This window comes from Nanorana parkeri, unplaced genomic scaffold, assembly GCF_000935625.1.
Source record: "Nanorana parkeri isolate BGI_ZX_2015 unplaced genomic scaffold, ASM93562v1 scaffold1014, whole genome shotgun sequence".
Taxonomy (NCBI): domain Eukaryota; kingdom Metazoa; phylum Chordata; class Amphibia; order Anura; family Dicroglossidae; genus Nanorana; species Nanorana parkeri.
Window position 1 is genome coordinate 242,541 of NW_017307282.1, and position 18,073 is coordinate 260,613.

An 18,073-nucleotide genomic window follows, 5' to 3' on the forward strand; every position below is an offset into this window, starting at 1 on the left:
TTGGAAATGTGCAATATCCCTGCTTCAAAAGCTAGTTGGTAAAACTATACCAGAAGATCCAGTACATTTGCTTTTGGGCCTCCCCATCTTACATTTTTCGAAGACCACTACTAAACTTATTAATCATGTCCTAACCGCAACCAGATGCCTCATTGCTTTGAAATGGCGGCAACCCATTCCTCCGTCTGAGACAGAACTGTTGCGAAGGATTCATGATATTCATAGTTCGGAATACTTAACGGCTCGATGACATAACACCATCTCTAAATTCGAGCGGGTGTGGTCCCCCTGGCAACTGCGGGAGGGCCCTAGTGACTTTGTTTTTTTCTTTGTTTCTTTTCTTAAATTGATTTGAAAATGCTTTCTTTTTTAAGCTTATTAACCCCTTCGTGACGGGAGACGTACAGTCCTGTCACTTTGTGCCTATATGACTGGCCACGTACACTGTACGTGACGAGTTATATCAGGCTTTGTAATGCCGGTAAATAAAAAAAAAAGGGTTTTTACTTTCCTAAGCAATGTATTGTATATTTGTCTGTTACATACAGATATGGATACATTAGTAAAAAAAAAGAAGAAGAGAGAGTTTAATCATTCTTTAAGTTTCCATAAAAAATGGGAAACCTAAATATCACATTGGTTTAGCAAACTAATGATGTATCTAACCCTTAAATCTGCTTTATGAATGTAATGAATCTTTTGGTGGTGAAAAAGCAGTGAATGGTCAGCTAATTTTTACTTTATAAATGCGTACCTCAGATGTTGGCTTACTGTATTTTGCTATGTTTCACTGTCATGCCTTATATCTGTCTGAAACAGACGTTACTATTGACCCCTTTTTAGTATAATTTCTGCAACATTTGAAATTACAGATTTGATGATATTTCTAAAAAATATTCATATTATCATCTTCTTAACACACAAAGCATATGACAAACTGAGCAGATGGATAAAAAGTTTCATCCTTTTGTATAACAGATGCACAGCATTAGTGAAGATCTATATAGCTGTATACTGTAGACCCCTATTTTGCATAATGAGAGATATGTTGCAATGGGCTATACTAAATCCATGATAAGGGCTCTATGCCATATAATACCTTTTATAATAACTTACACACTACACATTTCTGATTCCAATCCTAAAATGTATATGTTTTTAGCAAGAGAGATTAGATTTACCAACCTTCAGGAATGCTGCTGTTCAGCAAAATTGGATTTCCCCAGGAATGTAAGACATTTCCTTGTGCATCAAAAGTCACATTTAAGTAGCCAAGATATTTTCCAAAGGCATATGCTTGAACCACAGGTACAGAACGCCCATCATCGGATTTCACGATAAAAGGATATTCCCCAACTGGGACATCATTGGAAGGTGGTGGACCTGTAATAAAATGTATCAAAGAATCAGATCTGACAGTAATCTGAAAATCAGTGTGACAGATTACTAATGTTCACTTCAGACTGCTAAGGCAGGATACTACACATGTATTAAGGCAGCACACATAATTATTTTACAATTCAGAGTACCCCAACGATGGACTAAAATGCAGGTAGGTTGGCTAGGTGCGTTGGGGTGCTATTTAAAGTGAATGGCACCACAACACACTGCAATTAGTTCAATGCATTACACATATCTGAATTGGCCCTAAGTCATTACTTTTTAATTGAGAAAAAGGACTAATAATATCACTGCAACATAATGCTCCAGAAAACGTGCAAGTAATGGCTGCAACTGGCTTTCACTTGTTGATGTTGGATGTAGGAGAGAGACATAAGATCATAGCAGGTGTACAAGTCAGTTACTGGCTTTTAACTGAAGGAATGATTTATTTCCCCTCCACCATAGGCCCCTTTCTAAATGAGCGGTGCGCTTGGGTCTGCCTGTCAGTTTTTCAACCGGACCTGATCGGACGATCTATGCAAGTCTATAGGCACCCGTTTAGCCCCGGCTCTGGCTAGGCCAACAGACGGATCGGAGATCCGTTTCGACGGACCTGATCGTGCCAGACTGGAGGTAATCTGATGTAAACAGACACATGTCAGTTTACATCAGATTCCCCATAGACAGACAAAGGGGTACGGCAGTTTCAGTTTTTTCTCCATTGCAAGATGGAGGAAAAAACTGTACGGACACGGATGTCACAGCGATGACATCCGATCCGTACTGCTGTGATCAGGAGATGATCTGTTAACGGATCCCCTCCTGACATGCTCATCTGAAAAGGGCCTTACTTTTATTATTTCTGGTATTGAGTGATGAACAATACATTTAGAAGACCTTTCTATTATATCTGTAACACTTTAAGAGGTTCAGCAGCAGAAATAGGCCACTTTCAGAGAAAACATTACAGAGAAAACATTATGACTGAATGTGAACGGTGACTTGTTAGTGGCCGATTACAACGATTTATAATTCCAGGCAGTCCTGAGCACCAGATGACTGTACGTTTTTGATTTCTGAAGTGACCATTAACCTACAGCTTGTGAAACGGCAGTGGATGACTGAGCAGGCCTACTGCAAAATGTTTCTCCGACGTAACCCTTAAGTCCAAGTCAGCAAAAGGGTTAGATACATAAAGAATGTTACATTCATACTATTTCTACTAGGACTACACAGAAGCTGGATGCATTCCTGTAAAGTAAGACCTTATCTGGAATGTGTAGTTCAGTGTTGGGCACCAGTTCACAAAAAGGATGTTATGGAACTGAAAAGTGTGCAGGAGGTCAAATAAACTGATAAGAGGCATGGGGGAGCTCAGTTATGATGAAAAATAAGCTAAACTGAATTTGTACTCTATTGAGAAGAGACGATTAAGGGGGGATGAGATGACCATGAAGAGAAAATTAAAGGAGATCTATGAGGTGAGTGATTTCCACTCATCCTGTGACAAAGAAGCTGTCACAGGTCGGCTCCATAGATCGGGAAGTGAGCAGAAACATGCACAATCTGCTCACTTCTTGATCGTCTCCCTGCAATGAGCCCGCAGGGATTCCCCCCCTCCTCTCTCTGATCCTCCAGCGCTGAGTGGAGGAACAGACAGGGGAGGGGAGGGGCGGGCACAGCTGGCTCGGCCTCTAGATAGGCCGAGCCAGCGGTCACTCACGCAGCTGGGTGGATCTCAACAGTAATGTCTGGATCCGTCCCGGCTGCGGCACTCACAGTATATCGCAGGCAACTGAGCTTTGGGTCAGTGGAGGACGCTAGTGTATGTCCTTCCGTGACCCTAAAGAGAACTATGTGGAAAAACACTTAACCCATAGTTCTCTTATAAGGGCTCAATTTGCTAAACCATTTTATCCTAGGCATTATGGAAATCAGAGTGGGTTCACGTGACATGTAACACATAAAATATTTACCACCTATATAAGGTCACTTAAAGGGACAAGGCGGCACAAGTTGCATCTGGAGGGAAAGAGGTTTAACCTTTCAATATGGAAAGACTTCTTCATAGTAAGAGCTATGAAAATGTAGAATAGGCTGCCTCAGGAACTACGGTAGTTCTAGCCAGCTGGTTAATTGTTTTTAAAAATCTAGATGCATCCCTAAATGCACAGAACATAACTAAATGTTAACATTTTAGTAGTAAAAAACAACGGAGATTGATAATTCAGGAAATATGCAATTGCCTTATGGGATCTGGAAGGGTTTTTTTTTGCCCTGTAGGAGCAAACTGAACCATGCTTTAATGATTTTTTTCTTCCTCTGGATCAAGTGTGTGTAACTGTGGACATAGTTCATGTCTTATTTGAATTGTGACCACTGCAGGAACGGATCTGGCTGCCTGTAGTTGAGCCACCAGGGGCTAGACCTTCCTTAAAGTACTGCTGACTTGATGCTAAACATAGCACAGGAGAGACTAAGGAAAGAGAATGTTATAGGAAATGGGTCAGTGATAACACACTGACTTCTGGCTAAAATATACTTTTACTCTAACATCAACTTGTTTTAGAACAAAGTTCCCTTTGTAGGGTTGTCAGACTTGCTAATTTTTATGTGGCACAGCACGACATGAACCTATCAATTTGCTGAGCAATTCATCCTAGGAATTAGGAAAATCAGAGTGGGTTCTAGGGACATGTAACACATACAGCATTTACCACCTATATTTTTGCTTTATACTTTATACTTTTATTTCCAACCAGCTGCATCTCCAGAAATCAGATTCGATAGGAGAGTGTTCTGCAGACAAAGTTGCATTCCACAGATGCAAATCCTTTTACAATGAATGGCATAACAATGAACAAATGCTGCGCTTCTACTATATGAAAGGCAATAAATACTGTCTATAAGACTGCTGATTATACTGATAGAATTATAGGATTTACCATTGCTGACTTGTTTTTAAAGATGCCAACTCTGGGGCAGTCATCCTTATCCTTATTCTTCACCGCCTGGTGGCTCACTAATCCAGAACAAGTGTCCTGACTGACACTGAACTGTCTGCATTGTTCTGCATCAATGGCTCACTAAGCAACAAAGAAGGAAAAAGGAAGACCACCTTGGAATCTGCAGCCAATAATGACAATATTGCTGTTCTGACAGGTTCCCTTAAAAATTCTGCATGTTCAGTGGAGTTGTACTTACAGTAAAATTTTAAGCACCAATAACACACCCAATACATGGAAAACAGACTGATAAGTGAAAAACTGACCTGTGTAAAGGAATGTATTTGAGTGTCCTCCGACAACCACATCCACTCCACGCACCTTCTGAGCAATAAGTTTGTCGGTTTCAAAGCCAGAGTGACCCAGAGCTATCACCTTATTTACCCCAAGAGTTAAAACTTTAGAAACTTCATTTTGTAAAACTTCTATCTCATCTTCAAATGTCAGGTGTGGGCCTGAAATACAGAATATTGTTTAGATATTGAGCACAAATATGCAATCATTTAAAGGTTTAGTGCTTAATAAATAAGTAAAGTAGAACCGAAGCCAAAACTGTTATTTAGTTGAGGATAGAGTAAGGGAGGGCTATACTCCCCTGACAGCTTTTTGTCCCATAGGGGACATTTCCATTCATTTCCTGTCCAATATTCACAACAAGAAGTGAGGAAATCCCTCTAAAGTGAGGGAAATTCCTTGTGGTCACCAGAACTAGTATCCCCATAGGAAGGTTTCCTATCTATTCCTGTTCTTGTGACAACCCAAAATTTGGGATTTTTTTTCACAGTCTCCAGGACAAATAGAGAAATTGAATCTCCCTAACAGGAATACAGCCAGCAATAAAAAACTTGACAGGTGTTCTTCTAATCTCTCTCCACTTTAATTAAAACTAAAAAAGTCTTGGCTTCAGTTGTAGGAGTCTGTCAGCAGCTAATGTGTAAAGTTGCGCTGGTGGCCCTGCCCCCTCAGCTCTCTCCTCCATTCACAGAGCTCGTATTATTATTTTAATATTATTCCACATTGTATCGAGCTCTGGAAATGGCAGAGGAGATTCTGTCATTCAACAACTGAACTTTCTCCTCCATTCACAGAACTTAATACATAATGGGATAATAATAATAGGAGATCTGTGAATGGTGAAGAGAGAGGGGGGGGGGGGGGGGTGGGGTTGCCCCTTCTTATCTTTACTCTATCCAAAACAAAACTTAGGCCACCCATAATTGTATTAGAGTGTTCAGACCGAACAGGGTCAGACCCATGTACCGGGTAAATGACAAGACCCCTTAGCAGTGTTATGACTAGACTGCCTGTAGAGGGAGCTCCTGTGGTTTAAAAGTGTGCATAGAGTAGAGTGTACCATCATGCTCACATTTAGGGCTCATTCATACCAGACTGCGCTCTAAAACGGGCCATTTTAGTGCATGGGCTGGTGTCTGATGTGTAACGGTGGTAAATGGTGGCACTTTAAATTGTTCAATACAAGACACTGTTCTCCTTTTTTCTAAATGTTATTTGATCACAAGTGACATCTTGGAGCTGCAGTTTGGTGATCAGCGCTGACATAAGATGAAGCGCAGGAAAGTGCAGCATGTCTGTATTTTTTTCACCGCACCGCAACCCACCTCAATGCAGAGTTGTGTATGATCTGTGCAGATGCTGTGTATGAGCCCTAATCCTTGCTTCCCACTAAGCATAATGTATTCTGTGCGTCTCCATTTCCTACAGGTTGGTCAAATCATTGATTGGTTGGTCTTCAATCAATTATCCTCATTCATATTTTGAAGTGTAAAGAGAATGTTTGTCCATGTTTTTTTGATTTAGCACATGTATGTTTCTAATCTGTATGTTAGTGCTGGGTAACCTCTCTGTGACATAATATGCTGCGTTTGGCCTTGTTGCTCTGTCTTTATTTATTTATATGACATATTCCTGTTAATTTTCTAATTGTGAGATGTGCATTATTAATTTTGCATCTGTAACATTTCTTATTACTTATGCTCATGTTAAGGTGTATCTCTAGGCAAAACCTTTTTTGGGGGTAGAGTGGGGAATGGTTAATTTAATGCTGTCTCAGCCTTAGTATTTGTGAACACTGTGATTTAGAAAGAAATTGAGGGAAAATTGTCCAAAGGGGCCCCGAAAATTAGGGGAATTTCCGCCCCTTTGGGAGATTTCCTTTAACTTCCTACTGTGTCTCTATTACAGGAAGTGAAGGCAAATTTTCCCAATGGTACACAGACATAAAATAAAAATAACATGGAAAAACAAAACAGTTTTGATAATACATACAATTTAAATTCCTTCTCACTGAGCATGATGCATTCTGTGTCTCTCATCTGTTTCCTTCAGATACTGTAGGCTGTATTTCAATTACCCTTTGCACCTATACCACCCATATACCAGTAATACATGCACCGTCCAACCCCATTCAGGTAACAACTTTCATAAACAGAAAAGTTCATCTTAACCAAACATTCCTGTTCATATGACTGGAAGAGAGACGAGGGAAATAGACAATGTTGGCGGAACTAATTGAGACAGGTTTGAAATGGGTTTCCTATAGCATATATTCACTTTTTGAGTTCAGGCCCACATACTTTACTTTACAGGTATTTTATGGATGTTTATTACATATATCAGAAAAGGCAGTAAGGTATGTGAGGCACCGTCAACCCCCAGATCTGGCTGTTCTGCAGTACAATGTTACAATTAGGAAGAACAGAGGTTAATGAGTAAACGGAATCTGTAAAGTGGAAGCTGCAGAGGTAATACAATGTTACATAATAGAGCAAACGGTTACCTGGATCAGATAAAACTGGAGTTTCTTTTGAAGTATATCCAACTATTGCAATCTGTTCACCGCCAACATTTAAGATTTTATAAGGCTGATAATATCCACTTATGTTAGATGCAATCTGTGAATCTGCTTTAATATTGGCACTTAGAATGGGGAACTTCACATTTGTAAGGAATGGGTTTACCAGTCCAGAGAGGCCATTGTCAAATTCATGATTCCCTAGAGCCTGAAAACAAGAAGGACATTTTCATTATAACCAATAAATAAACATTGATTTAAAGAAATAAACATAATTTCTTACTACTGGGGCTGAAGGTTTATGAAGTGTGTGGTTACATTGACCTAAATTAAAGACATTGTCTAGGTTTAATAAATAAAACTGAAATGTGCATAACATTTACAGATTTAAATAAACCAAGGACTTTCAATCTGAGCATGGTACAAATAGTTTTACCCAGTGGCAGACCCAGGGAACAAAGGGCCCTGGTGCAAGATTTTTTTTCGGGACACCGATCCGATACTATACGGCGGCCGGACACTGACGGGCCCCCCCATCTCTGCCTTGGGGCTGTGTTAGATCAGATACAGGGCCCCCATTTAGGCTCAGGCCCGAGGGCCGCCGCACCTGCTGCATCGGCGGTAGGTCCGCCCCTGGTTTTACCTCCATATATTATAATTCCCATTAAATGGTCGGCCCACCCAAAAGTGATATTTTAATTATGTTTAGATCCTGGTGGGTTGAGTTAGCCCTTGGATTGGTATATGTCTTGAATACTCCAACAGTGAGATTTCCTTGGCATAATTCCTCACTCTTTTCCACGTGGTAGTTTTTTTTTTATTGTTACCTCCTACCTTTGCATGTTCCAGACCCTCCACTTATTATTATTATTATCTAACTGGGAGAAAGGCTGCAATAGATCCAGATGTCCAATGCCAAAAAATCACCAATTTATTCCTTTAGATAAAATAAAATGATCAGGTATTTTACCCTCCAGCAACTACCAAAAGCTTTAATATATTTTGTCCATATTAAATGTGTTATTAGTAGCAGTATTAAAGTTCTACACTTTGACAGCATTGAAGGCCAGATCTACAATTGCATGTAATGCATTCCTATACACATGGGTTTTATAGACAGTCTTAGCGGACCTTAAAGTGAATCTCCAGACAGACAGCTACGCACACAGTTCAAACTTATAAAGGTTTACTGTTCTACATATTATAAGATTTGTAATAGTCCACAGCGAATCTTGTTAGTTGTTTACAGACTCTATAAGCAGACAGTTACTAAAATCAGTAATTCATCTTCTTGGTTACGCTTCTGCATTCCTATGTTCTCCGTTGCCACCAGACTCCTCAATGCACCATAAATCAGTATCATCACCTGTCTAGTAGCAGCTTATTGTTCTTTTTTGACTACTGTGGTTTGTGTATCATAAGGTTGGCTGAACAGAATCATCATATATTTTATGTATTGCAACTGCATTTAGCTCACATACTGTATATTTACAGGGAATATTTGATGGATCAAGCCGATTTTCCTACTGCTGGCTGTACATCTGGATTCTCTATTCTTCATTTTACAGCTGCCCGTCCTAATTTGTTTTAAATATTAACTGCTTGTTTTTTTTATTTATTTTTTATTTATGATTTTCCTTTGAAGGAAGCTTGTCAATCCTGTCCTCATGCACACATTCACTTTATTGCAAACAAGTATTTTAGCCTACAATTCTCGTATGTCCTCTCCTCCCACTGCAGATTCTCTATATAACCAACATGAATCTGCTAGAGTGCAGGCATATGTAGATAGGAGGATGTGCCCAGTTTTAGACACTATTTAAAAATATGCCTGTGCAATTCGGTCCGCATTTTAAAAATATTTATCTATTGACAGTGCCTGCATAATTCCAGGGCTAACATCAGTAAGCACAGCTTGTGAATAACCACTGACATTAATGATCTTTTTTTTAGCTGTCTCTAGAGTGGCATTCTTTGCATTGATCATCAGTGTCCCATAGGGGACATTCTTCTCCTGGATCCGCAATGTACCAAGGTGTACAAACACCAATATAAGGGGATACAACACTGGCCACCAATATAACAAGGCATTTTTTTGCTCTGACCACTAATGTAAGGGACATTCTTCCTCCCACTGTAAGATGGCATCTTCCACTAACCACCAATGTAAGAGCGCCTTTCCCACTGACCACCAATATAAGGGGCATTTCACCCCTAACCACCATTGTCAAAGGGCATTTCTCCAGTGACTACCAATATAAAGGTGCATCTTTTCACTGACCACCAATGTAGAGAAGCACTCCTCTTTTAAAAGTAGTACTAAAGGCTATTCGTTTTTCACCTTAATGCATTCTCTGCATTAAGGTAAAAAACGTCCCGCTACCTTTCCATGCCTCCCACCCCCAAACACTTACTTTTACTCCAGTTCCACTGCTGCCGGCTCCCAGACGATCTCTGATTAGTCCCTGAAGTTCTGGGTTGAGAGAAGAGATCCCGAGGCCACTAAAGGCAGGGCAGTAATAGGCTGCTGCACCTGCCTGTCAAGATACCAAGAGGAGGGAGTAGACAGTAAACAGGGCGTGGATTGTTGAGTGCTGTGTGTGTCAGTGAACACACACAGCACGGCTTAATACCCGGCCGGAACTGTGCACACACACGGGTGTTTCCTTTGCAACCCTTCAAGGCAAAGGAGACACCTGTAAAATTGACTACCACTAACGAATTTCGTCCAAATCCCGAACCAGATTGACTTTCGGACTCGAATTCAGAAAAACTAAATAACGGAAAATCCGAATGAAAACAAAACGAAATACATTTTTTGCCGGTGCACATGTCTATTGAATAGGTTTAACATGGTCGTGAATCACGTATGCCTTTCTCGGGGCAAAGTTTATTTAGATAACACATAGTTATAGCTGAAATACTGTATATTGCCATTATCTGCCTTAGCTGCAGCCTAATTTCGCAAATAACCACTTTTATATGCATCAGTGTTTACTAGCTACCATTTATATAATAGGTGTGGCAAGAGCACAGTTCATGCAGGAAAGTGCAAGCCATTGCATATTGCCTTTCATTAAACAGTAATTATCTTTATAAATGAGGTGCTAGTGACATGTCTAGATAAGTCTTTTTAATGGACTCAGCTTTTTTGCTTTATCTTATACTGTATGTTGTCTTGCTGATAATGTGCAATAGTCTAAACTTAAATATTATATAGCTACATAGTCAGGTTTAAAAAATAATTTATAAAGTTCAACTTACAGAAAAATAAATAATTAAATACACTGAAAACCTCCATAAACAGAACCATAATTTGTGCAAACAGGTGGGAAAACTTCCTTCCTGATACCCTAAGGCAATTGGGTATCTCTCTATTATTACTTATAAATGCTGATATCCAGTTATATTCCATGCATTTAGGAATGCATCCAGCTTTTTCTTTATAGAAACAATTAACTGAACTGTCTAGAACTAGTTTCTGAGTGACCAATTAGAAGCGCTATTTAGCAGTTTAGCAGTTTACAGTCAAATACAGTTTTGATTAGGGATGCACTGATACAGAGTATTTGGGCGAGTACTTGTACTCGCCCAAATGCTCTGATACCTTCCCCAATAACGGAACTTCCAGTGCTGTAGGGGAACATGGAGCCAGCTTCCCGTGCAATCAGGAAGTGGGGCAGCAACTAATGACCCGCCTCCCAGTTTCCTGATTGACCGGAAAGCCAGCTCCTTGCTGATTGGCTGGGAAGTCGGCTTTCCGGCCAATCAGCATCGAGCCGGCTTCGTGGCCAATCAGGTCATTACTCGCCTCCCGGTTTCCTAAATGACCAGGAAGCTGGCTCGATGCTGATTGGCCGGCCAAACAACACAGAGTTGGCTTCTCTGGCAACCAGGAAGCCTTGTAGCATGTCATTACCCGCTGCCCGGCTTCCTGATTGCCCGGGAAGCCTGCTCCATGCCAACAAAAGCACCGATACTCGGTATCAACGAGTACCGAAAGCAAAATATAGGTACCCGTACTCAATACCCAAAAACTGGTAATGGTGCATCCCTAGATTTTAATAAAAAAAATTTGTATTGGGACAAGTAAATTGTCATGAGGGACAAGTAGATTCGGCCCCGCTTTAGCCCTTGGACAAGTAGTTTTTAGAAAATTTCCACACCCCTGGTGTCTGTACAGTTTTTTCCTACTCCTTGCAATGGAGGAGCCCATGTCAGTCTATTGGGAATCGGATGTAAACGGACAGATTACCCCCGAACTGGCATGATCAGGTCCGGTTAAATGGATCTCTGATCCGTTTGTTTTTCTGGACCCGTCCATTTACACATGTTTGCCAATAGAATAACATTGGGTGTCCAATCGGGTCCGCTTTAAAAACTGACAGGCGGAGCTATTCTGTTTTTTGTTTTCTTTTTTATTAAGGTAAATAATAAATAAAACATAAGAGTATTACATATTTCTACATGTAGGAGATCAAGAGGCTCAAATAACAGCTGTCTTGTTAAAAACCTGGACACATAGGTTGCCAATAAGCATGCAGGCAGTGCTTTGTTATTAGAAAATCCAACAGGCTTTGCAAATGAATGCTGCAGATGCATGGTGTAATAAATGTTTATATGTAAAATATAGATTGTATATAACTAAAGAAACAGATGAAACAAAATATATCAGTTTATAAACCCTTGTTGTATATTGGAATAAAATTAACCAAAAAAATGTTAAATATTTCTCTACATGTGTAGTGTACAGTGAAAGGGTTGCACTTCAATGATCTGGGAACAGAACTCAATCTAAAATTGAAAATTTAGTTTTTATTGCCCATCAGAAGGTCACCTACAAGGGGAATGTGTTCATCAAGTCTGCATATATCCCTCTGAGAGGCTCCTAGTATCAACAGGTTTATTTATAAACACTGCCACCAACACTGAAAACATAAGAGGGTTTTGGCTCATAGTTGCCAAGCAGCATTTTTGTTCTATTTAAAAAACCAAGATGTCTCCTGCACACCGTACAGCAATCAGGACCGGTGCTTGAAATAGCAGTGGTGCTTGCAGGCCCGGATTTCCCACAAGGCCACCGAGGCCCAGCCTCGGGGCGGCAGTGGTGACCTTGTGGGGAAGTTGCGGGCGCCGGTGTAAGGAAGTAAATCCGGCCCTGGGTGCTTGTAGTGATATCCACGGATGGCGCAGTGCATATACAGAAATAATAGCAATGAAGATCACCAGCACTCACAGGATGAAATAAATCCAGTAGTTCTTTTTATTGTAGAACAATGTTACATGTGTAATATAGGCAATGTTACAGAACCACGCAGGGTCCCTTCATCAGGGCAAACATAGTGACTATGTTTACCCTGATGAAGGGAGCCTGCATGGTTCCGAAACATTGGTTATATTACACATGTGGCATTGTTCTACTATAAAAAGAACTACTGGATTTATTTCATCCTGCTATCATCCTCATTGCTATTATTTCTGTTCTATTTAAAAGTTTAAACCTAATTGGTTTCTTAGAGCAGCAGATTAAATTCTTCTATTGTCTTTTCCTAAATTGTTGCCGGGGTATTGTTGTTTAAAGAAGAAGTGCACCTTTATTAAAAAAAAGAAATGTAGTGTATCTCTTGGGGGAAGAGGTGGGCTTCGGGGAGGACAGGTGGTGGGGTTCTAAAAGATGGAGATCTGCTTTAAGTGCCCTTCTCCAAGTAAAAAAAAATGTGTATTATAGCATGTGGGCAAAAAAATAAATAAAAGGTTTTGGCAGCAAAAGGGTTAATGGTAAGACACATAGGAATCCTTGAGATGTAAGACTACACTTACAAATAAAAAGTGTGGATTCAAAATATTAGAGACACCTATTTATGGTTTTCTTTACATTGGGGTAGGCACATGCAATTATTGTTTTGATTGTTTAGTTTTAAGGAGCACTCCAACAATAAATATAACTATAAATATTTATGTTAACTTGCATTGGTCCAGTTTGGCCCAATGTAATTATGCATATATCATACCTAAGCAGCCCACGTAGATCTTGTAAAACACTGAAGCTGCTACACTTCTTTACAGTGATCCTCTGTGCAGAGCAGCTTCCCCTCTGCTGTGAAAACACAGGAGTCACTTGCTTCGCACAGTGGCCATTTAGAGAAACACCTTTCTCTGATTGGAAGAGCGGGGGTGACATCACAATCCACTCCTCATCCAATCAAAGAATGCCTAGTATTCATTGATAAAAATACTTGGCATTCGTTGAAAGGTCGCTATGTCGAGTGAGTGCCCCCCTGTGTTTTCACAGAGGAGGGAAATTTGCTCAGCACAGTGGCAGTACAGGGCCCGGAAGAGCGCGGTAAAGCACTGTAGTAGCTCTGGCTACTACAGAGCTTTAGAGGATTAACGTGATCCTTCCAGGTATTACATTTACATACTTACACTGGGCCAAGCTGGAACAATGTAAGTAGGCATACAAATTTATACCTTGAGTTCAGATTCCACACTTCGAAAACTGTGACCAGCGCGTTCATTAGTTATGTACAGACAACTAAAAAGTGCTAACTATAGAAGGTTTCTACCCAGATCAGAGTTCTTCTTACAGATGCATATCATGGGAAATATAACTCTGCTCATGTCTGCAAAGAATAGCTTTGGAATGTGTGGAGTGCAATTCAGCTACATCTCTAGTGGTATGAGAAGTTGTGAGCTCAACAACATGCAGTACAGCATAGAGGGGACTTAATAAAATGTCACTATTCTTAGCCACAATTCCTTATTTAGAGAAATATTCAGTTCAGTAATCTTTTATTATTGAATACAAAATTATTCCTGAATATAGGGCTTTAAGAATTAACAAACAGGCTAGCTGCAAATACAGACGTTACCCAATGAACTGAAAACCCTTGTTACACTAAGAGGGTTATTCACAAAGCTTCCGAAGGATCCAGCCGTAGCTTTGGCTGATCCTTTGGCCAGCTTCAGTTGCAGGAGCCCTTCGGCTCAGCCGATCCAGATGTTGGATCGGCTGAGTCGAAGTCCTTCTGCACTTTGGCTCAGCCGAACATGCAGAGCATGTTCAGCTGAACGAAGTGCAGCCAAAGCAAGCCGATGTACAGCTGAAATCAGCCGCACGGAGCCGTAGTGAATAGCCGAACGGCTCGGTTATTCACTCGGCTGCCTTCGGCAGCTTTGTGAGTAACCCTGTAAGTTGTCAAAATTACCCTAGAGCTGACCATACACTGTTAGAATTTACAGGAATTGGTCAAATTGTCGGCTGTCATAATACAATAGCCGTTAGGGGGTATTCGTCCATCCACTCTATTCAGCATAGATGAAGGAGTCCGTTTTATTTGTCTGTTTTATTTCTTTTGTTGGCCTTTGAATTAGGGAATGTCATGAAATAACTGCTGGTTGACAACCTGTACAAATCTACTGTGCCATAACACCAGCTAAAAGTAAACTGGGACTGATATGAGGAAATGGTGTGAAGGAATATGGATCATATCAAGAAAATGTCCTTTTCTATGTTTTAAATTGTTTTGAATTTGTTTCATTTGCTTCCTAGCTTTGTGACTTTCCTTACTCAGCTTTTAGCGTTGCTATGCGTAACCAAGATGGATCCTGTATTCGGGAGCGCGCCGAGGACACATGAAAGGAATGCCGAGGGAGGACGCTACAGGCAGAAGATATCTTTGACTAACCAATTAGCGAGAGACACAAGACTTTAACTAACAGCCCCTCTAGTTTGCCCAATAGTACAAGACATTTAGAGGTAACAGAGGTGGGCATATGTGTGACGAGCACTCTCCTGTTATCTGTGTATAAAGGAGAGAGACCGCCCTGAATAAAGTAGATGCGTCATAAACCTTAATCCTGAGTTTGTGATTTCTCTCCGGTGCACCGAAAACGACATAATTAGGAACAGCAGCAGACATCTTGTGTGAACCCAGTTGTGGTTCAGATCCATTTCATCTGGCGCCCAACGTGGGGCCCTGGGTTCCGATCCAAGAGCAGCCATGACACACGGATGGTAGCGGAGGACCAGACAGACCAATAGGTCTTGCGCAACCCTGAGAGTACGGTAGGCATATTTCAATATCTTACCACTGTACTACTTGTTTCTGTCTGATCCACTGTCACGTCCACTTGGCTGTTCGAGGACGGCAAAAGGCAGGTAAACTTTTCCTTGCCCAGGGCTGTTTTGCTAAGAACCTGCATAAGAGATTTCTGCTGGCTGTGTGTGTTATTTGTTTGTGTGTTTTGCGGCTCTGGGCCGAGGCTGAGCCGAGCTAAATGAATTAGCTACAGGATGCTGATCCTGGCTTGAGGTGTTTGCGACTCTGGACCAAGGCTGAGCCGAGCTAAATTAATTAGCTACAGGGGGTCGTCCTCATCTCGGTGAGCTGTATGCCCCGAGAAAGAAGGAACCCTGTAGTGGGCGTCTACGGACGGAAATCCGGGGTGACGTATCGGTCCCTCCGAGGCGAGCTTAGCCGGTCAGCCAGTGGTTCAGTTCTGCGCTGTTACGCCCCAAGTAAGAGGAACCCTGTAGTGGGCGTAGGAATGCCGAGGGAGGACACTACGGGCAGAAGATATCTTTGACTAACCAATTAGCAAGAGACACAAGACTTTAACTAACAGCCCCTCTAGTTTGCCCAATAGTACAAGACATTTAGAGGTAACAGAGGTGGGCATATGTGTGACGAGCACTCTCCTGTTATCTGTGTATAAAGGAGAGAGACCGCCCTGAATAAAGTAGATGCGTCATAAACCTTAATCCTGAGTTTGTGATTTCTCTCCGGTGCACCGAAAACGGCATAATTAGAAACAGCAGCAGACATCTTGTGTGAACCCAGTTGTGGTTCAGATCCATTTCAATGGCAAATCACAAACTACTGTATATTGCCACATTTATTCTTTCTAAAACTACAAAATATATGTTTTGGCACGGAGCACACACTTGCACTGAAAAATAGGTCACTCTTGGGGATTGAAGGCGGAGGGTGGATTTCTTAAAAACAAAATAAGAAGTTCTCTATGCTGACCAATTAGATGTTTTATTTTCCAGAAAAAAAATAAAATAAAAATATGATTGGTACCCAAAAGCAGCTACTCCCTTTTTTTTCCAACTCTCCATTATAATGTTTCCTGACATAAAATAGTTTCCTGACAGCTAATGCTCATGGACTTCCTTTTAAGACTCCTTACTTAATTCTGATGGAATTTACAATGCAATTAGTCACATTTATGATTTGTCATATGCTTCCCCTGCGCAAGATATCACCTCAAGCTATCTACATATGAAAACTGAAAGCAATGCATAAGATAGCATGCGAAATAAACATGTTTCTAATACAAATGCATCAGCCTTAACAGAGAACATGTTGCATTCAAGAAAATAATACATTGCAAAGAAGGAAAGTAGAAAGGATAGTCACCAGAGGCGTAACTAGAAACCCCAGGGCCCCGGTGCAAGAAACCATTAAAGCCCCCCCCCCCCACTGCTGTGTGATCCCCTATGCCAAGAAGTTAATGGCCAAAGCGATGGATGAGAGTACTTTGACCCCAACCATGATACAGGTAGAAGAGGACACCTACCTGAGTGATGACGAGAAACCATATTCCCCGTTACAATCCTTGTCCCCCAAATATAATCTTATAACACCTTAGGTCAGTGAGAGTAGGGACAGAGACCACCTGACAGTGCATACCCACATGTCGGGACCAGAGGTGGATTAGCCCCTCGGACGGCCCCTATGCATGTTAAAAGAGTTCCAGGGGGTGCTCCAGGTGATAGGTTAAGGGACAGGTAAATTTATCTACATAGAAATAGCCATTTTAGGGGGGACTGTGAAGGAATATGGATCATATCAAGAAAATGTCCTTTTCTATGTTTTAAATTGTTTTGTATTTGTTTCATTTGCTTCCTAGCTTTGTGACTTTCCTTACTCAGCTTTTAGCGTTGCTATGCGTAACCAAGATGGATCCTGTATTCGGGAGCGCGCCGAGGACACATGAAAGGAATGCCGAGGGAGGACACTACGGGCAGAAGATATCTTTGACTAACCAATTAGCAAGAGACACAAGACTTTAACTAACAGCCCCTCTAGTTTGCCCAATAGTACAAGACATTTAGAGGTAACAGAGGTGGGCATATGTGTGACGAGCACTCTCCTGTTATCTGTGTATAAAGGAGAGAGACCACCCTGAATAAAGTAGATGCGTCATAAACCTTAATCCTGAGTTTGTGATTTCTCTCCGGTGCACCGAAAACGGCATAATTAGAAACAGCAGCAGACATCTTGTGTGAACCCAGTTGTGGTTCAGATCCATTTCAATGGCAAATCACAAACTACTGTATATTGCCACATTTATTCTTTCTAAAACTACAAAATATATGTTTTGGCACGGAGCACACACTTGCACTGAAAAATAGGTCACTCTTGGGGATTGAAGGCGGAGGGTGGATTTCTTAAAAACAAAATAAGAAGTTCTCTATGCTGACCAATTAGATGTTTTATTTTCCAGAAAAAAAATAAAATAAAAATATGATTGGTACCCAAAAGCAGCTACTCCCTTTTTTTTCCAACTCTCCATTATAATGTTTCCTGACATAAAATAGTTTCCTGACAGCTAATGCTCATGGACTTCCTTTTAAGACTCCTTACTTAATTCTGATGGAATTTACAATGCAATTAGTCACATTTATGATTTGTCATATGCTTCCCCTGCGCAAGATATCACCTCAAGCTATCTACATATGAAAACTGAAAGCAATGCATAAGATAGCATGCGAAATAAACATGTTTCTAATACAAATGCATCAGCCTTAACAGAGAACATGTTGCATTCAAGAAAATAATACATTGCAAAGAAGGAAAGTAGA

The 18,073-nt window shown here is 40.8% G+C and overlaps 1 protein-coding gene across 2 annotated transcripts in view; it reads right to left on the reverse strand.

Moving 5' to 3' along the window:
* Positions 1 to 18,073, reverse strand: part of NT5E (5'-nucleotidase ecto) — a 70,929-nt gene that overhangs the window by 26,688 nt on the left and 26,168 nt on the right. For both annotated transcript variants that reach the window (XM_018567135.1, XM_018567134.1), the window contains exons 2-4: positions 7,186 to 7,408; positions 4,655 to 4,843; positions 1,186 to 1,383 (exon numbers count right to left, since the gene is read on the reverse strand). In XM_018567135.1, the coding sequence (XP_018422637.1) occupies positions 1,186 to 1,383; positions 4,655 to 4,843; positions 7,186 to 7,408 (610 nt within the window). The remainder of the gene's footprint in view (positions 1 to 1,185; positions 1,384 to 4,654; positions 4,844 to 7,185; positions 7,409 to 18,073) is intronic.